General features: G+C 39.2%; 1 protein-coding gene across 3 annotated transcripts in view; it reads right to left on the reverse strand.

Moving 5' to 3' along the window:
- Positions 1-20,753, reverse strand: part of ascc3 (activating signal cointegrator 1 complex subunit 3) — a 148,443-nt gene that overhangs the window by 112,382 nt on the left and 15,308 nt on the right. For all 3 annotated transcript variants that reach the window (XM_018665694.2, XM_018665695.2, XM_051075770.1), the window contains exon 5: positions 10,403-10,520. In XM_018665694.2, coding sequence (XP_018521210.1) covers positions 10,403-10,520 — 118 coding nt within the window. The remainder of the gene's footprint in view (positions 1-10,402; positions 10,521-20,753) is intronic.

The following is a 20,753-nucleotide window of genomic DNA, read 5'->3' on the forward strand; positions in this document are numbered from 1 at the left end:
TCTGTATATTCTAATGCAAAGCAAAGTAAGCATATGTCAGACCATGAGTAAGCTAATCTAAATGTTACACTTAGGTTTCATACAGTTTTGTTTTGATTTTGGATCAAGACACAAGGAGATAAAATGTTGCTTTTTTATGTTAAAATGGGAATACTGTGACTCTGTTTGTTAATGTGCACAAATAATATATTCAAAACAAAAAAATAAGCACTTTTTGAATAAACACAATAAATAACTCATGCTCTTAAAATTATTTAAGAGTGCACACATTTCTTTCTTTTCCCTTTGACACCTGCCATGATCTGTACTTCAAAGAACTTGAGCATAGCTATTATAATTTTTAATATTTTAAGAATTCTCAGGCCCTGATGCAGGCAGCCTGAAAGAGTATTTATGCCTGGATGAACAACACCATCAGGTCAGCCAGTCTCAGTAAAAACTGATTCATATTTCTGCAGTTATCTTGATAGCCCATTGATGTTAGGTGCAGGTGCATGTGGTGATCCAGGGGTTAATGTTCCCTATTGCAGCCTCACTGTTTGAGGCACAACAGCTCAATAAAAGGCAGAATTGCTCTTGAAAACAGATGAGATCTGATGATTGTACCATGGCTTGGGCTGATTGACTGAATGATTTCTTCTTTATCTCGTCTAGCAGCTCTACCTGCTGCACAGCCTCCCTCTCATTCTAGCAGCCCCTCTCTTCCTGTCACTCTTACCCTCCCTCCCATTACCTCTCCAACTCCCAACCCCTTTAACTCTGTCACCCTCTATACACCAATTCCTCTGTCTAAACCATTCCCCATCCTTTATCTTCCCTCTCTCTGGGAGCTACTGTGCCTTATTATGTGCCTCAAGCAGTGATTGCCCCCAAATCTCCAGGATTCTCATTTCCTCAAGTGATCATGGTGTCATAATCACTGTAACGAGCATTGCCACGATAGATTTTGTTTGGAAGCTGATTTCAGGATGTTTTCACATATTTGAAACTGTAGTGTTAATTATTATCACATTTCAAAAAGTTTTTTTTAAGTCAACATATAGAAGAAACTATACACACACACATATATATATGCAATCAATCAGTCAAACAAGGGACTCCATAACCCTCCTTATAATTCTGTCTGCTCACAGTATGGTTTAATCATTCCAGTAGCTCTGACCCACATTTAAGTCCTACGACTGTGAAGAAAGTAAAATAGTTTGAGGAACACTGAATTCAAACTCTATAAATTACCCAGGCAGTTCAGGTAGCCAAACTGACTGCCTTGTTGTCAAACTTGCTTAGCAAAGAGGATGATGCAACACTAGCTGCATCCACTGAGTTCTTGATCTCTGTGTTAGTTGTCACACTCACAACTGTGAGCTGAGCTTTTATTTGAGCGGCAGAGAAGAGCCTCTGTTCCAATCATGGCCTGAGGAAATTGTCTAAAATGCTTGTCATAGAGACACTGGCATCATCTTCTTGTTAAATGTATGACAGAACCATTTGTTAAGGTACATCAAGTCTGGGAAACTGATTTCTGCACAGTTTTCTACACATATTCCTCCACATCTACTGTACTACACAGAAAAAGAAACACGCTTAATGACCCATTCAGAGGCATCTGCACACACAAACACAAACACTCACTGGGAGGCTATTTCTACAAAGGTGGAGATGTCAGCATCCCACTGGGCTCCACCTCTTACTTTGTCTCCTTGCTGCATTAGAGAAGAGAGACTTTGACCATGGTTTTCCTTACACTAAACCTGAAACAGTAAAGTAAGTAAACAGACAGTAATGGTGTGGTACAATTACAATAAAAAGATAAAGTTGTTAGGCAGAAATTATGAACAAAACATTATCTATACAAAATATAATAATACTAGGAATTATTTTTGAAAGTGGTTTATTTATCAATTTCTTTGTGTCTAAGACTAATTAAGTGAAAATCTTTTGACATTAAACAGAATTTTTAAATACATTTTTATTTTGTTAACTTTGTATTGCACAGCTCTGGCCTCATTTCCCTTCACTTTCTACTTTCCATGACACATAGGTTTGCAGTTTGAGACAGCAGATTTGTTTAAGTTTATATTGTAAATTACACAAAAACACAGCAGGAAAAAAGAGACGCTTTAACTGACATGAGGTTAGAATCAAGGGAACAATGTTTAGGTGCAGCAAAATACAATGCATTTAGAAAGTATTCAGACCCCTTCACTTTTTTCATATTTTGTTAACTTGTAGTCTTAAGCTAAAATTAAAAAATATATACATATTTTTTAAACCTGAAATATCACATTGACATAAGCAATCAGACCCTTTGCTGTGACATTAAGTTCAGTTTCATCCCATTTCACTGGATCATCTTTGAGCTGTTTCTACACGTCGATTGGAGTCCACTTGTGGTAAATTCAAATAATTGGACATGGTTTGGAAGGAACTGTCTGCAGAGCTCAGAGACAGGATTGTGTCAAGGCACCGATCTGGGGAAAGCCACAAAAAACTTTCTGCTGCATTGAAGGTCGCCAAGAACACAGTGGCCTCTATAATTCTTAAATGGAGGAAGCCTGGAACAACCAGGACTCTTCCTTGAGTAATCAGGGGAGATGGCCTTGGTAAGAGAGGCAATGAAGAACCTGATGATCACTGTTGCTGAGCACCAGTGATCCTGTGTGGCAATAGGAGAAACTTCCGTGAGTGCAACCAATTCAAAGCGTCATGTCTAGTTTCCCCCAGACATGACACACAAATCTTGTTTCTCATAGAGAGTTCTTTAGGTGCTTTTTTCCAGATTGGTGGAGTGTTGCAGTAGTAGCTGCCCATCCAGTCTCCATCTCCACACAAGATCTCTGAAGCTCAGCCAGAGTGACCATCAGGTTTCTGTAGCCTTCCCTCGATCTGTGCCATGATACAATCCAGTCTCTGAGCTCTGCAGGCAGTTCCTTCAACTTCAGGTCAAGTTTTTGCTCTGATATGTATTGTCAGCTGTGAATTTTTAAATAGACATGTGAGTGTCTTTCCAAATAATGTCATATCAACTGAATTTATCTCAGGTGGACTGCAATCAAGGTGCAGAAGCATGTCAAAGATGATCAAGAGAAATTAGCTAAATTTTCAAGTGTAACAGGGTCAATGTGATTTTTTTGTTTTTCCTTTTTAGGACATTTGCAAAAAAACATCTAAAATCTTGTTTTTGCTTTGTGATTAGGTAGCATTGAGTGAAGACTGATGAGGGAAAAAAGTTTCGTTTTTTACTTTAGAATAACAAAAGTGTAAAACTGCAGGGGTCTGAATACTTTCTAATTGTATAATATATTACAGCACATCAATGTGATCATACTTTCACTTCAAATATCCCCTGATTTTTCCAGCAACTGATGAAAACCATTGGTATATGCGGACATGTTGTCTTTTTAATTGTCCACTCCATTTACCACTGCCTCTATCAGCCATTGAAATGTAGAGAGGAGCCACTTTGATAAACATGCAAGTGCCAAGCTGCAGACTGCAATTTAAAAGCTAATCAGCAAGAGACAGGCATTCCCACTAAATCCCACTCTTCCTGATGGCATGCAAATAGTGGAAAATTTAATCAGCCTTTTTTAACCCCTTCTGACTTCACCCTCAGTCGTCAAGGCAACACTAATCTCAAAAGCTGTCTGGCAAGTGAAATTTTTAATGCTGATCAAAAGTTCTACACAATGAAAATAACATTAGCTGAGGTTTGAAGAACCATATTGGTATGACAACAAGTAAAGATTTTTTTTTTTGTCTGACAGAAAATGTTTATATTGCTGCATTTTTACAGTTTAGTTTCTTATGTCTTGAATAAAGGCGAGCCACAGCTTCACACTAGGTCAGAGGTAACATGTATTTTAGATACAGATTTGTCCAAGTTTTGTCTAGTCCATCAAACCTGTCATCCTGCCAGATGAGAAGATTTTGGCAATGAAGGGGAGTTCAATCTAATTCCAGTCCCTGTGTACTCACCAACACAGAACAGAGTGTACTCTGCTGTAATTTCTTTTCTAATATCGATGAAGCAAGAGCAACAGCTTAAGGTGAGTATCAGTCCAGAAATGTTTTCATTCATTTTGTTAATTTTACAGTAGTTTTTCAAAGCCAACAAATTCATCATCCCAAGTCTGTAAAACCTTTTTCAAACGGACTGTTTCTTTTATTTATTTTAGCTTACTTTCTCACTGTTAAGAAATAATTGCCAGGATGACTAAAATTTTGTATTCAAAGAATTAAGAGCAGTTATTTAGTACCATGTATGAATTATTCTCATGTTCACGTGTCAAATAAGCAAGCCTATAATCGCACACATACTTTTAAAATGTGAATTTGAACCACTGAACATGTATAAATACAAAAACAGGAACATATTAAAAAAGTAAAACACAGTAACATAATAAACTCATCGGTCATTGGAAATGTTCAAGAAAATTAGCCTAGTGTCTAGCCACCATGCTCTACCTTAACTCAACTGTACAAGACTTAATAACTGCAGCCTATGTCAACACCAATGTACTACTCTGGGAGCCTCAAAGCCACTGAGATCCATGACAAGAGAGAAACATAGTATGCTTGAATTACAGAATCTACCTGTCAGCAGTAAGCAGCCATATAAAGACCAACACACTGGATGATGAAATTGCTTTTGCCTAAAAATGTATGCAAGGATTCAAGTCAGTAAGTTCTTTTTCTTCAGCTGATACAAATATTGAGAGTTTAAAAATCCAATAACAATTAGTCAGCTAATGTTTTTTTTTTTATATAAACAGAGAACATAAACATTTTGATAAGGATCTTTTAAATTTGATTTTTCAAAGAACTGTGGCCAAAACATGTAGAGAGTGAGACATTTTACAGTGTAAAACTCAATTTGGCAGGGTTCTCTAATGGACACACATAGTGACAGACACTGTTTTTATGTAGAACATATTTTAGCAGTTCTGTATTGTCAGTTCTTTTCCATTTCATTTCATACTTACTGACTTACATATACACTGATAATAATAAATCTGTTAATGTCGACTAACATACTGTTCTTTCTGATTTATTGATCTAGCTCTAGTTTCTACCACTAATTGTGTGTATCGTGCCACTCATATGCTTCTGTTAATGCAAGTGCATCCTCAGCCCCTTTCTACTTACACAAACTTATATAGATAGAAGATAGAAGTTTAAGTTGGTCATGTTAGTGTCAATAATTCCACCCTAAGTCCCTGACATAAGCTATTCTTGGTTCTAGGCCAGTTGGTGCTGCTCTCAAACCAGTCTTCGTTGCCCACAGCAAATTCTTTGGCTGTCAAAAAAAAAAAATGGTTTGAGATAAGGCATCCACTCCAAACCAGCCCTCAAACTGCCTTGGTGGAAGAGGGGCACCAGTGTACACATAGTAACAAAACAGGGACCTGCTAAAAAAACCAAAAACATTGCTCAATAGCATCACTCAACAGCACAGGGTCAGATTTTAATTAGTTAATGCATCTGAATGAATTTAAATTAAATCAATATTGAATAAATAGCTATTGATTACATGTATTACATGATGACTGAACTCTTTTGTTAATGTTGCAAATGTCTTTGGTTAACTAACTTACCACCAACATCACTGGCTACATGAATTATTTCACTGTCTAATATTACATCTCAACAACTTGCTAAATGAATGAAGAGAGTTAGTCTACCTTAATCAACTCATGTAACGTTTCACGGCCAACACTGAAATCTATATTTAGAACCTGTGAACTCCACATTACTCCACAATATAATCTTTAGCCGCTCTTTGATGCCTACCTTACATATGGATCAGAGGACTATGGCTATCTTTCCAGTACTATCTTCAACTACTCACAGCTCCACACTACACATTTAGAATGGGGAAACAAGAGGAAGAGTCTGCCTTCTCAGGACAAAGGAAACAGGGGGTTAAGACAAAATGCTGGCTCAGGATGGAAGACAGCATTTGAAATAAAAACAGATGGAACAGGCATGGAAGGCTAGTAATGGGGGGTGTGCTTTAGTATAGCTCGCTATCAAGCCACCTGAAATACAATCTCATACAAAATCAATGAACTCACCTTTAAGCCACCCGGAGTGCCAGATAACTACAGCAAAAACCTGTGTAAGCCTATTCCACACAGAAGAGCCTGAGCTTATTTGGGCCTTAGCAACACCATGCACATGTCAGCCTTTTTCTCTATTAGTATGGCATGGTACTCGATTATTTCTCTTATTCATGAGCAGTATTAAAGAAGGGACGGAAATAGAGAGCCTGCCCACAACGGGAGGCTTTAGTCCGGTCTTCTTCGTTCCTAGTAGATGGCATGAAGGATGTGAAGTAAATGATGAAGAACTGAGTTAAAGTGAAAGGCCAATCTTTAGGTAATAGCCTCTCAGTGGACTGAACCATTTCACTAGCATGTAGAAAACATGAGTTCTACACAGCTCAAACAACACACTGGTAGTGGGGGTGTTAAATAAAGCTAGCAACTCTGTGTGTTGATTTCAAAAAATATATGTATTCCAATTTACACCGGTAGTGGGTAAGCCAATCACCATAATTTAGACAGAATTATTTTCTGTTTAACATTTAAAAATGCTATTTTAGTTTTCCCGCAAGAGTGAGTTTAGATATTACCAAAATACACAAAATATACAAATACAAAATAAAATAAATAATAAAATAATACAAAATAACAAAATATTAATACCATAAATTAAATAACAAAATATTGACCTCACTTCAAAAAAAGTAAATCTAAACTCTGAACTCTGGAGTGTTTATGGTCCAGGTTTAAATGAACAATGGAAATAAAAAAGGAATGTTTTAACAGATGGCAAAATCAGAATTGCACTAGCCACATACAGTTCTCAATACAATATTAACATAATGTCAGTTAGTTTAAACATACATAACATATTGCCAATTGCCAAAAAACTAGAAAAGTAGAAACAGAAAAAAAAAGCCTAAATCTTAAGTGCACAAGATAAAAATGCAGGAAGTCGAGATTGGGCCCTTCTTGGTTTATGAAAAATACAGTAAATGTAATTTTTCTTCTATAACAAGAGGAAGAGGGGAACTCCAACATACCCAAAATGTATATTTTTGGGCTGTTCTGTCTTCAGCAAACAACTGGGGGAAATTGCTGTTTTTAATGTCACTAATTACACACATGGTGAATTTGCACAAAATTAAAATAACCAACCATCAGCAACAACAGAGCGTAAACTTACAAGCAAGTCTGGTCTTAAAATGACCAAACAATAAGAATAACTGTGGAGTTAGTCTTCTTAGGAGGGCAGAGCGACAGCACAGTGCAGGCAATGTGAGTTGCTCTGATTCTCCAGTGTCAGGTGAGTTCTACCTGCTGAAAGCTGTATGCTAGTTGTGAGCGCGGACACAGCTAAAGCAGAAACTACCAGTGTTACGACGAGGTAAAAGTAGCTGACAGTGTCAGAGGGATAACTGAGCTATGACCAAGACCCCAACTTTGTCTGCAGTGTTTCTGCTATAGTGTTTCTGTAGCGGCGGCCCACCGTGGGAAAATTATTACCGCTGATATTATAATAGTTGCAAAATACCCGGCTGAGCTGAGAAGGAGAGAGTCAAAGAGGAGAAAATGACAGAAAATGGTAGAATGTACCAGCTGACATTATGGTAGATTTTTTACGGTAGTAGAGTTTTTATCAGCTGTGTCTGTCTCTACTGGCTCTCTTTGTGCCTGTCACTACATGCAGCAGTATGACCAATGTAAAATTACTGCATAGAAGGCAAGGAAATGTAGACTACTGTTTGTTTGGTGAGAATTGTTCTTTACTTCATTATGTGTATTGTTAGAATAAATACAGTTTTGTATTCCTATATTTTCATTTTGGGCAGCATGGTAGTGCAGTGGTTAGCTTTGTAGGTCGCCTCACAGCAAGAAGGTTCCAGGTACGAGCCCCGGTTCTCCAGGGCTTTTTTGTGTGGAGTTTGCATATTCTCCCTGTGCCTACCTGGGCACACAGTCCAAAGACATGCATTAGGTTAATTGGTAACTCTAAATTGCCCATAGGTATGAATGTGTGTGTGAATGGTTGTTTGTCTATATGTGTTTTGACTCTGCAATCAAAACTCTGGAAGCCACATTTCAGTTGTACATGTGTGTGAATTATTCTCCTGACTGATGTAGCCCTGAACTGCATGATGCTGGCTGTTGCAGTTCAGTCTCAGCAAAAGAAAATATAGTTATAAAGACTAATTCAATGGAAAACTGCAAACCAACATTCACAATTTATGCACTTGAAAAGGAGAAATAACTAGAGAGCAGCCTGCATATTTGAGAGGTTAAAAAATCAGAGAACTATACATTTGTCAATATTCAGTTTTAACAGATGACTTAGCAAACATTTTTTCTCACAGAAGCACACTGAACTCATTGTCATGTTCATAAAAGCAGTTTGAGATGACTTTTACCTTGTGGCGTGGTGTATTATCATGCTGAAAGCAGCCATTTAAGGATGGGAAAATTGTGGCCATAAAGGGATGCACATGGTCAGTAACACCATGAATAAACCATGAATGACTGGTATCAAGGGGCCCAAAGTGTGCCAAGAAAAACATCATTAGACCAACATAGAGATACCATAGTCTGAATTCCAACCAGTCTGGCATGCCCCTCTGACCTTCTCATCAACAAGGTGTTTCCATCCACAGAACCGCCCCTTACTATAATTTTTTGAGTGGGTTTGCACCATTATAAACTCTAGAGTAGGGATAGGCCAATTATCATTTTGATGCATATTTTTAATCCGACAGCCGATAAGACATCAATTTAAAACTGGGTTATTTTGGCTCTGATGCAGCCGTGCCTCTCTGTCTGCAGTCACTATTCTGTCTCCAGCATTGTCCCACCCACAGCACCATGTGATTGGTTACACACAGAGCCATAGCACGGGTAACAGCCAATCAGCAGTGAAAGCTGTGCATGCACAGTGCTCACACACAGGACGGAGAGGAGAAAAAGTTTTGCCGGGTGGAGAAGCTCCAAGCTAAGAGATGCTGCTGACCCTGGGAACTCCCTGCACTTTTTGTTTTTGTTTGAACTTAAAACGAAGATAAGCGAAAGATAAAATAACATTTCAGTTATATTGAAATTTTGGAAAACTTTATTTACTGTAGAAAAATTTAGGGAGCTATTTATTTGTTTAAGTTTTCATTTAACTTTATAAGACATGCTGCTGAGCCTGGGAGCTCCCTGCACTTTTTGTTAGAATTTTAAAACAATGATGTCTATTGTCTAAGTGTTGGAGTTTGTATTATTCAAAATTTTGACGCCAATATTTTCACTTTTACTGCAAATGAATATCGGCTCCAAATATCGGTTATCAGCCTCCTTGACTACTAATGATCAGCATCGGTATCGGCCCTGAAAAAACACATATTGGTCTATCTCTACTCTAGAGACTGTTGGAAATCCCAAAACTTTATTGCAGAAATGCTAAAATAACTTCTATACCAGTGTAAACGTTCAGTCAGTGTGTCTGAACTGTTAATCTCTGTTCATATACATACAATCTAGACTGTACGTATATCGACTGTTACCCATTTCTTGTTGTTCTTGTTAACACATCAATTTGAAATAAAATAATGGATTCTATATTACAGCATTTTGAAAGAGGTTGATTTTTGTTTCATCAGTTCATAGAACTTTGCTCCTGAACTTTGTTCCATAACTCTACCAATAACTTCTTTTTTTTATGTTTTTGAGGCTTACATCTCATGGTGAATCCTCTATGGTTATGGTCATCAAGTAGTCATCTTCTTCTTGATCAAGGAAACATGCATGCTTATATCCTGATGAGCATTCCTGACTTGCTGTGCAACAAAGGATTTTTTCTTCACCATGCACATGATTTTGCATCCACAAGACCCGTGCCCCTTGGTCAACCCAGTTGTTTGTTTTTTGAGCCTCATTATCTTTTTCATTTGCACCTTTTTCCTCATACTTACAGACAACAACACCTCAATCTAAATGGTAACTCTCAACTCTCAATCAATTAATTCAACTGATGTTGAAACAACACACTGCTGCCCAATAAATGTTTAAAAGCCACATGTCCAACTACTTTTGAGCAATTCAAAAATGGGCACCGTGTGTTAAAACAGCTCTTTCTTACATACAGTTCATTCAATATTGATGTAAACCTTCACAAATTAAAGGTGAAACCTAGCACTTTTAAATCTACTATCCCTTAATATAGCTCTACTTTAATGTGCTGGAACACAGAGCCTGAAAAACAAAAATGTGCAAGTGTCCAAATACTTATGATGTGGACTATAAATTCATATCCGGTGTTCATGATGATTTAAAATAGTTGATTGTGTTACTATGGAGATGACATGGTTGCCATGGTGCCTCACCTGGTTGGAAGGCAATCCTATCAGGAGGGATAGTGAGGAGAGAGTCGACGATGGCCACCCTTCGCTGGAGGAGGGTGGAGATCATCTCTAGCCCTTCTGGACCCAGCAGCTCGAACAGCTGGATCAAGAGAGAAGAAGGAGGGGGTGAAAATCTGTAACCACAAGCCAAAAATACAGTCATCCACAGCATCTACAAAGCACTGCACACACATCCAAACACATATCCAAACATGTATACACATCCTATAGCTCACCAACACTCCCAAACATGCTTCTACTGCCAAGGCTGAGCACCTGGTAATTACCATCTGCCTGGTACATAATATGCTCTGCCGCCTAGCCTCCCAAATATAGCCACCTGGCACTTAGCAAGTGACAGAAAAACAACAACAAGAAATCCTGTGCACAGCAGCGGCACACAATTAAAAGCATAGAGGAGACAAGGCTGCACAGACAGTCATCAATATCACCGTGAGACAGAAGTGATGATGAAGTTTACGTTTTCTAATTAGAAAATTGTAGACCTGAAGACCTGAAAAACAATGCAGTATTTTTTCTCTCCCCTTTCAGGGTTGGTTTCAGGGTGGAGGCATGGCTTGCTCTTTCAGTCTATCCTCCCTTGGGAAGGCAATAGTCAGCACAGCAGGGAACTAAAACAACAGATGCACTTTGATGTCAGGTCAGCCATCATCTTTGTTGGGGTTAGCTTTGTTTCCCTCTGCGATCTCTTTTTTTATCTGTTCTAAACTTCTATTGGTTCCTGTGAATGTATCTGATTTATTAGACTTGAGTGTACTGTATGTTGGGAGTGGGTGGGAAGTGGTGGGGGGTTTCGTCTGCTTCTACTCAACGGGATATTTTTTTATGAACTCATGAGTTCTGTCCTTTGAGCTGACTATCAGGTATGGGTTCCGCTGTAACTGAGAGGCAGAGTTTCTCCTTCAGATGGATTCTGTGCAGTCCACCATCCTGCAGCAATGCCCAGTTCTAAAGTATTAGCTGTGTCATAACTCCAAATGTGCAAGGGTACATGTCAGGAGTGTAAATGTCTCTGTTCTCTACTCCTTTATCTATGATTAAATGTTCAACATTTCCTTCTCAAATTTTAATCTGATAAGTATTAAAGCATTATTGGAAATGGCTTACCACTGGGTAGGACTGCATCTTCTGAGACAAATTCAACACAGGAGAAAACGCACTTTATATATTCATTCAGCAGTCAATTATTCTGCAGTTATATTCATGATATGCCATATAATGACTACTAGAATTTCAACTTTTTAAAACAGAGAATTCATTTTTATTAATGGGCTACTTCTCTGCTCATTCATAGGTCCCCAGGTGCAAACTGCTGATTAAACAGCTGACTACTGTTGATGTATTTCCAGAGTTGGGAGGAAAATCTGTCCCTAAATAGAAAGCAGTAAACTGCCCAAGTAAAATGGATAGACAAATAAATAAATTGTAGGTCACCAAAAACTGATAAAATCTGTAAATTTCATAAGAAACAGGCCTTTATTAGGGATTAAGGAACTGGTTAATTAAAGTAAATGAAGCCTTGACAGTTAATGCAAACAATTCCTATAGGTGCCTCAACCTTTGTTGATTACGTGCTAATCCTGTGCCTGTGCAAAGGTGGTGTTGAAAAACATGGTTATTACACTCTGTGATACATTCCTAGGACAACACTGAACTGCAGGGAGGAGAGCTGTATCAGCTATCAGAATGGAGAGAAAAAGAAAAAGTAATGAAGGAAGACAAAGATGTAATGAAATTTCCTCCCTCATGCTCACAAGAATGGAGTGACTGAAGTGGGGTCACATTGACATTGACCTTTGACCTCTGACCACCAAAATCTAATCAGTTCATCCTTGAGTCCAAATGAATGTCTGTGCCAAGTAAAAGGGTAAACTTGAAGAGTCTGGTTTGGAATCATCACATATTTTTCAATACCCATACTAATCAGTGAACAGTGACGAGTCAGTGTTGATCCTCTCAAATCACTTACAGGCTGTTTACTTAGGAAATCAGCTTTTCAGTCACCTTTCTCAAGCACATCACCTAACTAAATAGGAATATGATTATGGTTTATGGTTAGCCAAAGGAATTCTGTTCGGATAGATTTCCAGTCTCCCACTTGTTGTACAAATCACTGTATGATCAACATGAGGCCACTGGAACCTATAGTGTCAGACTGTCTTCCCAACCAGTATACATTATATAACCAAATGGCTGTCCACTATACTATCCTCCTTTTGATATTCAGCAACTGCCACAAAATGTCAGCAATCCACAGTCACAAATGAGAAATAATAAAAAGCAGGTTCTCTCCATTGTCTGCTTTAATGGCACTGAGTGCAGAGCCTTTAAACTTAACTGTTGACTCTGGAGTCACACAGAGGTAGATGCATGGAGAGTCTGCAGGTGCACTCACTCTCTCACTTTCACACACACAGGGCTTTCTACATCTAAAGATGTCGGTGGGAGAGTTCACTTCCAAATGTCAACTACGTGAGGAACATTGGAACCAACTGTAACAAGCTGAAGTACTACAATTCTGCCTTTGTGGCGAAGCAATTGATAAAAAAGGGAGAGAAAAGGACAGAGAGGGAGAGGGAGAGAGAAAGGAGGGAGAAAGACTGCTGAAGACCTATACTATATGGACAATATAAAAGCCGTTGAGTATAAAGGAGACAGAATGAAAGCAAGCAAAAATGCAAGGGGAAAGATCAATGGAGCCCTCTCTTGATTCATAAGTAAATGTAAAGAATGACAAATAACTGCTAGTGATTTTAAAATGATGAGACACAATAGAGACCTGCAGGTAACACCTGATAGCTCCTTTCTGTCTGTTTTCTTTGGTTCATATAGAAAGATGTGGTGCAGATCAAAAAAGAAGGGATAGCCTTCTGTTGAACCTCTCTTAGCTGTACTGTTACAGCAGGCCAATGCAATCTGGAAATGTCTCTTCAGCTGTGATTTTATAGTATTATATTGTCGCATCATTTTGGAGCATACACAGATACACTTTTTCCTTTACTAAACACAATGTACAAATTTAGCAAATTATTTTCTACAGCTTGAAAACATTCACGTAAAATACTATCACATTATTATTGCCTCATGCAGACATGTATAGGAGTTATACCTTCAGTTTTCCAAACTGCATTCAAAGTTAATTTCTTTTTTTCTGACCTAAATTGGTGAGTGCTCACATCTTCCAGATTATTCTGGAGATTGGAGATGTTTGTGGAAAATTTAGATAATCCTTGCAAAAACTGAGTGAGGTCAGTGAGTTCGTTTCAGTCTGTCCATCTCACCGTCCCTCAGTCAGGGAAGGAGTGTATCAACATCCACTGGTAGGTGGTCCAATTTTTTATGTTTAACCTTCCCCAAATTTTCCCATGGTATACAGTATTGCCAGCTAATTAAAAATCACAGGTGCTATACAAAGAAAGTAATGACCTTTCCTGGTTATCTTCTGGACCTTGGTCGGGTACCTCAGTGGAAACTGCTCCAGGGCTGAAGTCAGCTGATTTCAAGAGTTACCTCTCTTCACTCACAATACAACAGATAATCAGGAAGACACGAGAGCTCAGTTTGGCTTCAGAATCAGAATCAGAATCAGACTTTATTGCCAAGTAAGTTTGCACATACAAGGAATTTGTCTTGGTATATTGGTGCTAAAGGACAGTTATAGTAAAATAAAAGAGTGAAGCGCAAGAACTATATTTACAAGGAACATAAATATACATAATTAAGAAGTCAAGTGTAAAGTGTAGAGTGCAAAAATGTTAGAAGGTGGCAGTGATTGTCCGGATGTGCGTTAATGTAACGCATAGATGTACGTTAATGTAACGTGTAGTGGGCAGTGGGGGGATTATAGTCTGTGACAGTCTGTGTATGTGTGTTGGGGAGGGCTAGATCTTGTAGAAAGCAACCGGTACTTCCACACAACACTGAATTAACAAACAAAATAACAAAACACAACGCACACCAACACACCAAGGCAGCCATCCGCCGCGCCATCTTGAAAGGAAGATGCTTGTGGATCTGAAACATTTTATTCCCTGACAGACAGCTTAAACTGCTCATACACTGCACTGCTGCTTTTCACACTAGCTGGTAACTTCTGCTGTGTTTGCCAGCTTCACCATCACACATATGCTCTCTCCCTCTCTTAGCACACTGCCACCACCCTGGACATTCACAGTGTTATTCCCCATGGGAGATCCACCACAAAACTTTATTATGATTATGATTATCACACAGCAAAATGCACAGTGTTAATTCATTGTTAAATACTTCACACTATGACAGAGTTGCAGCAACTCTCTCAATGGTTAAAATGTAACACTAGTCAACACAGATGAGTGTTGAATTTATACAACACTAGTGTGTAGTGTCAAAAGTTAACACTATCCATATTCTTTTTTAACACTGAACAGAGTTACTGCCATATTAACACTGTAGAGGATGGAAACTTGAACTCAACATTTAACCCTTTGTAGAGTTGATCTTATTTTAAAAACACCATCCATCCATCCATCATCTATACCGCTATAACTCTGTTAAGGGTTGCGGGGGGGCTGGAGTTTATTAGCTAACGCTACATAAGCAAATGGGATATTTAGCATAAACCACCGGCTAAAATAAATAGATGTACACACATCAATGCTCCTGGTCACAATTGGAGTGTTGTCTGGTCATGCTGGAAAAAACAGACATGTTGGACCTCTGGCAATAACACTGGCTACCTAGTGAAATCAACTCTGCAGAGTTGTTAGCAAAGTATGTCATGTATCAACACTGACACTGTCTGAGGATTAACTATCTTGTAGTTTAATTAGACTTTGACAAGAGTTGAAATGACTATATTTTTACTTTCAACTCTAACACTGAAAATCTAACACTTTTGATTTTGCTGTGCATGATTATTATTATCATTTTCACATAACAACAAAAATGTGTTCCAGTTTTACTTTGTGATTAACACAATGTTAAACTGCTGCCAAATTGCACCTCGCTTACACTCACCGCCTGTTTTTTCTAATTCTCCCTTCTGAGGATAAGCTGTCACATGACACATGATGAGGATCGCTTCTAAATAGTTTGACAAATTACATTTTTACAAAAAGTCTGTCATCATTGTCATAGCATCCTCAACCACACAGGCAGTGGTGTAGGACAAATACTCTAAAGTTGTTTATTATGTGCACAAATTGCGCAGCAGAATTTTGACAATAATGAAAAGGATACTGTCGCTCTTTTTAAATTACCCAGGATACTGCATTGTAGTATTACCGCCCCAACACTAAAACCCCAGCAGGGTAGAAATTTAATGTTTCACATTCCTTACACATAGGCTTTGACAAATGATGCATACACACATTAAATTCACACAGATTTAACTGCTGTGGATAGCACAAGCATTGTAGCAATAAAGGTATTCTCCACTGCTGGAGACAGAACAGTAACATCACCATGGAGTACTTCTTTTCTGTCTTTTTCCCCTCTATGTCAGAACACACCGGCCAACTTGGTTTTTCAAATATATATAAATAATCAAAAACATTTGGCCAGTGATGTTGGATGGTAAATGACACTTTCATGTCATTATTATCATGCAGGCGGACTGTATATGCTTTCAAATTGATGCAGTTAATTTTTTAAAATGATGATGCTGCCTATTTTTAAACACCTGTTTGTCAGACAGCAAGCTTAATTGCATTTCATGTTGCAATTTAGTGGACTAAGAACATGACTGAATGGTTTGGCACACAATGAACTGGACTATTAGTCTGAAACTGGTGACCCTGTTTTTATGTACTGAATTGAAAGAATAGGAATTTAAGTGTTAGATTCCTAAAGATTCCCACCCCATGAAAATACATATCCATTAAGGCTGGGCATGGCAGAAATGGATACTTTTTTGTTTGTTTTTGTTTGTTTATGTTGTTTTTTTTGAGTAAGTGAAGATGTACAGTCATGTGAAAAAGAACTGCACCTTCTTTGAATTCTATGGTTTACGTATCATCTAATCCTTAGCAGATCTTAAAATTAGGTAAATACAACCTCAGATGAACAACAACAAATGACATATTACACCGTGTCATCATTTTAACAAAAATTAGACCAAAATGTAGAATCAGTGTGTGAAAAATTAATTACACCCTTCCTGCTTCCATAGGAATTAAGAGGATAAGTAGCAGCCAAGTGCTGCTAATCAAATGCCCTTGATTAATTGATCGTCAGCAAGTGTGACCACCTCTATAAAAGCAGAAGTTTTGGTAGTTTGCTGGTCTGGAGCATTCAGGTGTGTGCTAACACAATGCCAAGGAGGAACGACATCAGCAATGATCTTAGAGAAGAAACTGTTGCTGCCTATCAGTTTGGGATGAGTTATGAGGCCATTTCCAAACAAATGGAAGTCATTCTATATCATTCTACAGTGAGAAAGATTATTCACAGGTGGAAAACAATCAAGACAGTGGAGTGGACATCCCAGCAAATTCACCCCAAAGTTAGACTGTGCAATGCTCAAAGAAACTGCAAAAAACCCAAGAGCTACATCTCAGACTCTACAGGCCTCAGTTAGCATGTTAAATGTGAGACCATCAACAGAAACTCCAATGACACCACATCTGTCAATGACTGACAGGTCAAACTGCACTAGGGGCACATGCCCTCATATTACCACAGTCGACAACATCCCTCTCTAGACTTGGTTTCTGCAAACCCTTACATCTATAAGCCAGAGAAATAGGATCCACAATCAAGTGGGACAATCTCTGGCAGGACAATCTCTGGCAGGACAATGGACCAAAAAGCCTCATCTGCTTTTCTGAACCTAGCTGTCCTACTACAGTGCTTGCAACGGGCATAATGTCTTGAACTTTTGCTCCTCCCCTGAGGAGAAAGGAGGTGACCACAGTGGTAAATCTGTAGGCTGACTCCACCACTTTAGGCACAAAGGCTGGGTCGAGCTGCAGACAGACTTTATGGTGCCCTGGGGCAAACTGCAAGCAGAAAGGGTAGCTGGAAAAAGTCAGTTACACACTTTGCTGTGGTTATAGCCGAGAGCGATACCGTCTTTAATGAAACAACCTTCATCCCTATCACCTCCATATGCTCAGATGGGTGATGAGAATGTGTCCAGCACAACTGCCAGATCCCACAGAGGAATGAGGGGCCTGGTAACCAGGCTCTTACAGCGTGTGGCGAGTGGGATAGAGCAGCAGTCCCCAACCACAGGACCACAGATAAGTACTAGTTCATGGATCATTTGGTACTGGGCAGCACAGAAAGAACAAATCATTTATTTTTATTTCACTTTATCGACTATCAGAGTCTGCAGGGTGTTTTATTTGAAAAACCAGAATCCCTGCCCATCACATCCGTATGTGCCTCTTGGTACAGTTTGGCACATATCTGTCTCTGTCATAGCTGTAATGCCCAAAAAAATTAGATCACAACCTAACTAAAATGAGTGAGAAACAGCAGAAGAGCCTAAGACAGTCAAGAAAAAGAAAGCTACACTTAGTAGGAAATACCAGGAGTCCTACAGCAGAGAGTATCGGAGCAAATCACACTGCTTGCACCATTCTGTCGTTCTGTCCCATTTTCATCAATTATCTGACTCCACAGCTAGTTTTGTGGTTTGGTCATTTTAAGAGACAAGATTTGGTTGTAAAGTTTACAGTCTGTCACACTGTTGTGTAGTGTAATGGTTTGTCGACTGACATTCTGTGAGTCGAATCAGGGTCTTCCTAACTGATGCATCGAATAGTCGACATTTAGGGAGCAGCCTTAAAACCTTAGACAGTTTATCACCATACATGTCACACTCCTATAAGCACAAGGAAATTACAGACACAACCACCTACCACTTGGCCAAAGATTTACCTAAATCAGGCACCATTATATATTCTGTTCCTCTTCCTCTTGTATCCGGTAAATGAGCGCAATAAACACTGAAAAATATCACGAGAGAGAATCATGATCTCAACTGTAAGCAAGAAAATCGGGATTCTCATTTTTTCCAGAATCGTGCAGCCCTACTACTGGCAGCACATTTCAGTCACAAGGAATGGGTCGCAAAACCTACTTATGTGTGACATATTCAGCCTCAATTAACTCAATCTGTTGCTTCGAGGACAATGACAACAGCGACCTATTTGTGAATGTGCCAGGTGAATTGACCTCGTCCATGCTGGAAAAAGAGAATGCTTTACACAAAACCGGTCCAATGTGCACAAAAGGCTCAGAACCGCTGGACTAGTGCATCAACAACCATAGATGCATTAACATCTGACAGGGAATATAACAGTGCACACTGAGTCTTCTCCTGTGACACAGAGCTTTATGGCTGCCCGGCCATATTTCTCCCATATTTGTTCCACTATCTGTGGGTGGAGAGTCCACTCTCCAAACACTGATGCTACTGTTCTTTAACGAAGACAGTGCTGCTTCCACACAATTGCTGAATACCCTCCCCACTAATGACAGCTTAAAGGGAATGGCCAGGTGTTTGTAGGCTCTGTCCTGATAAGCAAACCTAAGAAATTTCCTCTGTATAGGAAAAATTTTAATGTGAAAATATGCTTCAGAGAGATCGATTGTCACAAAACAAATCGCTCGGACGGATCTTCGTAGGTGCTTATTTAACACAGAGATCAAAATAAGGCACAGTAATGAGCTCCCTTTCTTCAGAATGACCAAGTAATAGGTATACAACCCTTGTTGAGCTTCCAAGCTCCACACTTGGGACGGCTCTGTTAGCACATTTGTTTAACAAGGATGTTATTTTGTCCTGTAGGTCTTAGCCACTGAAATTAATACACTGTTGAATGCAGGAGATTTCACACTGAACTGTAGTCTGTTCCACTGAGAAATAGTGTACAAAACCTACAGGTGACCTATTCATGCACACCATCAGTCTCCCCATACAGGGAGTAACAAGACCCCTGAGACCTGCCTCTGTAGTTTGGGACCCACCTACCACCTCCTTACTGTCACTGCTGCAGCAAAGCCAGATCTGGGTCCCTGAGAAGGACAAGGTATGTGTTTCCTGAGAGGGCAGAGGTCGAAAGCTTCTTGTCTCCTGAGGGTGCTGGGATTCCTCATCTTGTCCAGAGCAGATCCAAAAAGACCTTTGATGAGGTTGTATGCAGTGTCCACATTTTCTGCCTTCTCTGTATCCCTCAGGCCTGAGAGGTTCAACCACCAGGGGTTTGGCCAGCCCCATCTCTTCCATTCAGTAGATCTCCAGATTAGAGTAACTTTTGGTGGGAAGCTTACTCTTAAGCAGACTAGCACTTCCTTCAAGCACACAAGTACTGCTGGCAGGAGTTGTTTTGCTGGCGGCTGAGCTTGTGACAGCCTTTTACCATCATACAGCCATCATGTCCCCAATTTAGATGCAGCCAGTTTGCAGATCTCATACAGGCTGCTGCCCACTGGTGCAGGGGCTCCGCATCCACTGCAACAAGTTAGCATGTTAGTGCTATCATGCAGGGTTTCTGCTTACCTTGTCATATTAGCAGAACTTGAAGCAGAGTACACTGGCAAGCAAATGCAGGAACAGTCTGGTGCTATTCACAGACAACTGTTTCCGTAGTTGGAAAAACCAAGCCACAAGTGACCAGTGTGTATGAGATGACACAGGTTTTGTAAGCTGTTTTACAGAAATGACAACTCAACCAACACTACAAACTGAAGTTACCTGTCCCAGGTAACCAGTGTTGCTAACTGCTCCTGTGTCAAATGAAAAAAATATCTGTGAGAAAGATACACCAGCCCCTGCTTTTCAGTTGGGGCAAAATAACAACCCCTCCCAAACACAATACAGCTGACATGAACAAGATGTCTGGCTGAGGTGATTATCAGGCTAATTTCTCTTTCTTTTTTCAATTTGCTTGGAATCATTAATTCAGACAACAGAAAACATGAAGTAAATAAAATTAAATTTCACTTGAGGTCATTGAATCAGCCCCTCTATTATCTATCAAATCCTAAACCATCTCATTCTCAAATTCAGTATTCTTCAGACTGTTATCTTCAAGGTTGACCTCTGTTTACATGAACATGTGGAGTTGTTAATATTTCCAAAGGCGTCTTCATTACCAATGAAAGTCAAAGGCATGGCGAAAGTTGGAAATGTCTAAAAAGGTCTGAAGGTAAAGGCCAAGGATGACTTGGTCTAACTGCCAGGACATGATACATACAGCATCTGGATCAAACCCAAAAGGCCTTTGTTGAAGGTCAAGGTTATAGAATCAACAGGAGCTCCAAAATAGTAAACGTACCACTGTAAGTCATTCCCCAAGTCATTCCCCATTTTGTTGGTTGA

The sequence above is a fragment of the Lates calcarifer genome, linkage group LG15, assembly GCF_001640805.2.
Source record: "Lates calcarifer isolate ASB-BC8 linkage group LG15, TLL_Latcal_v3, whole genome shotgun sequence".
In the NCBI taxonomy this organism is placed as follows: domain Eukaryota; kingdom Metazoa; phylum Chordata; class Actinopteri; family Centropomidae; genus Lates; species Lates calcarifer.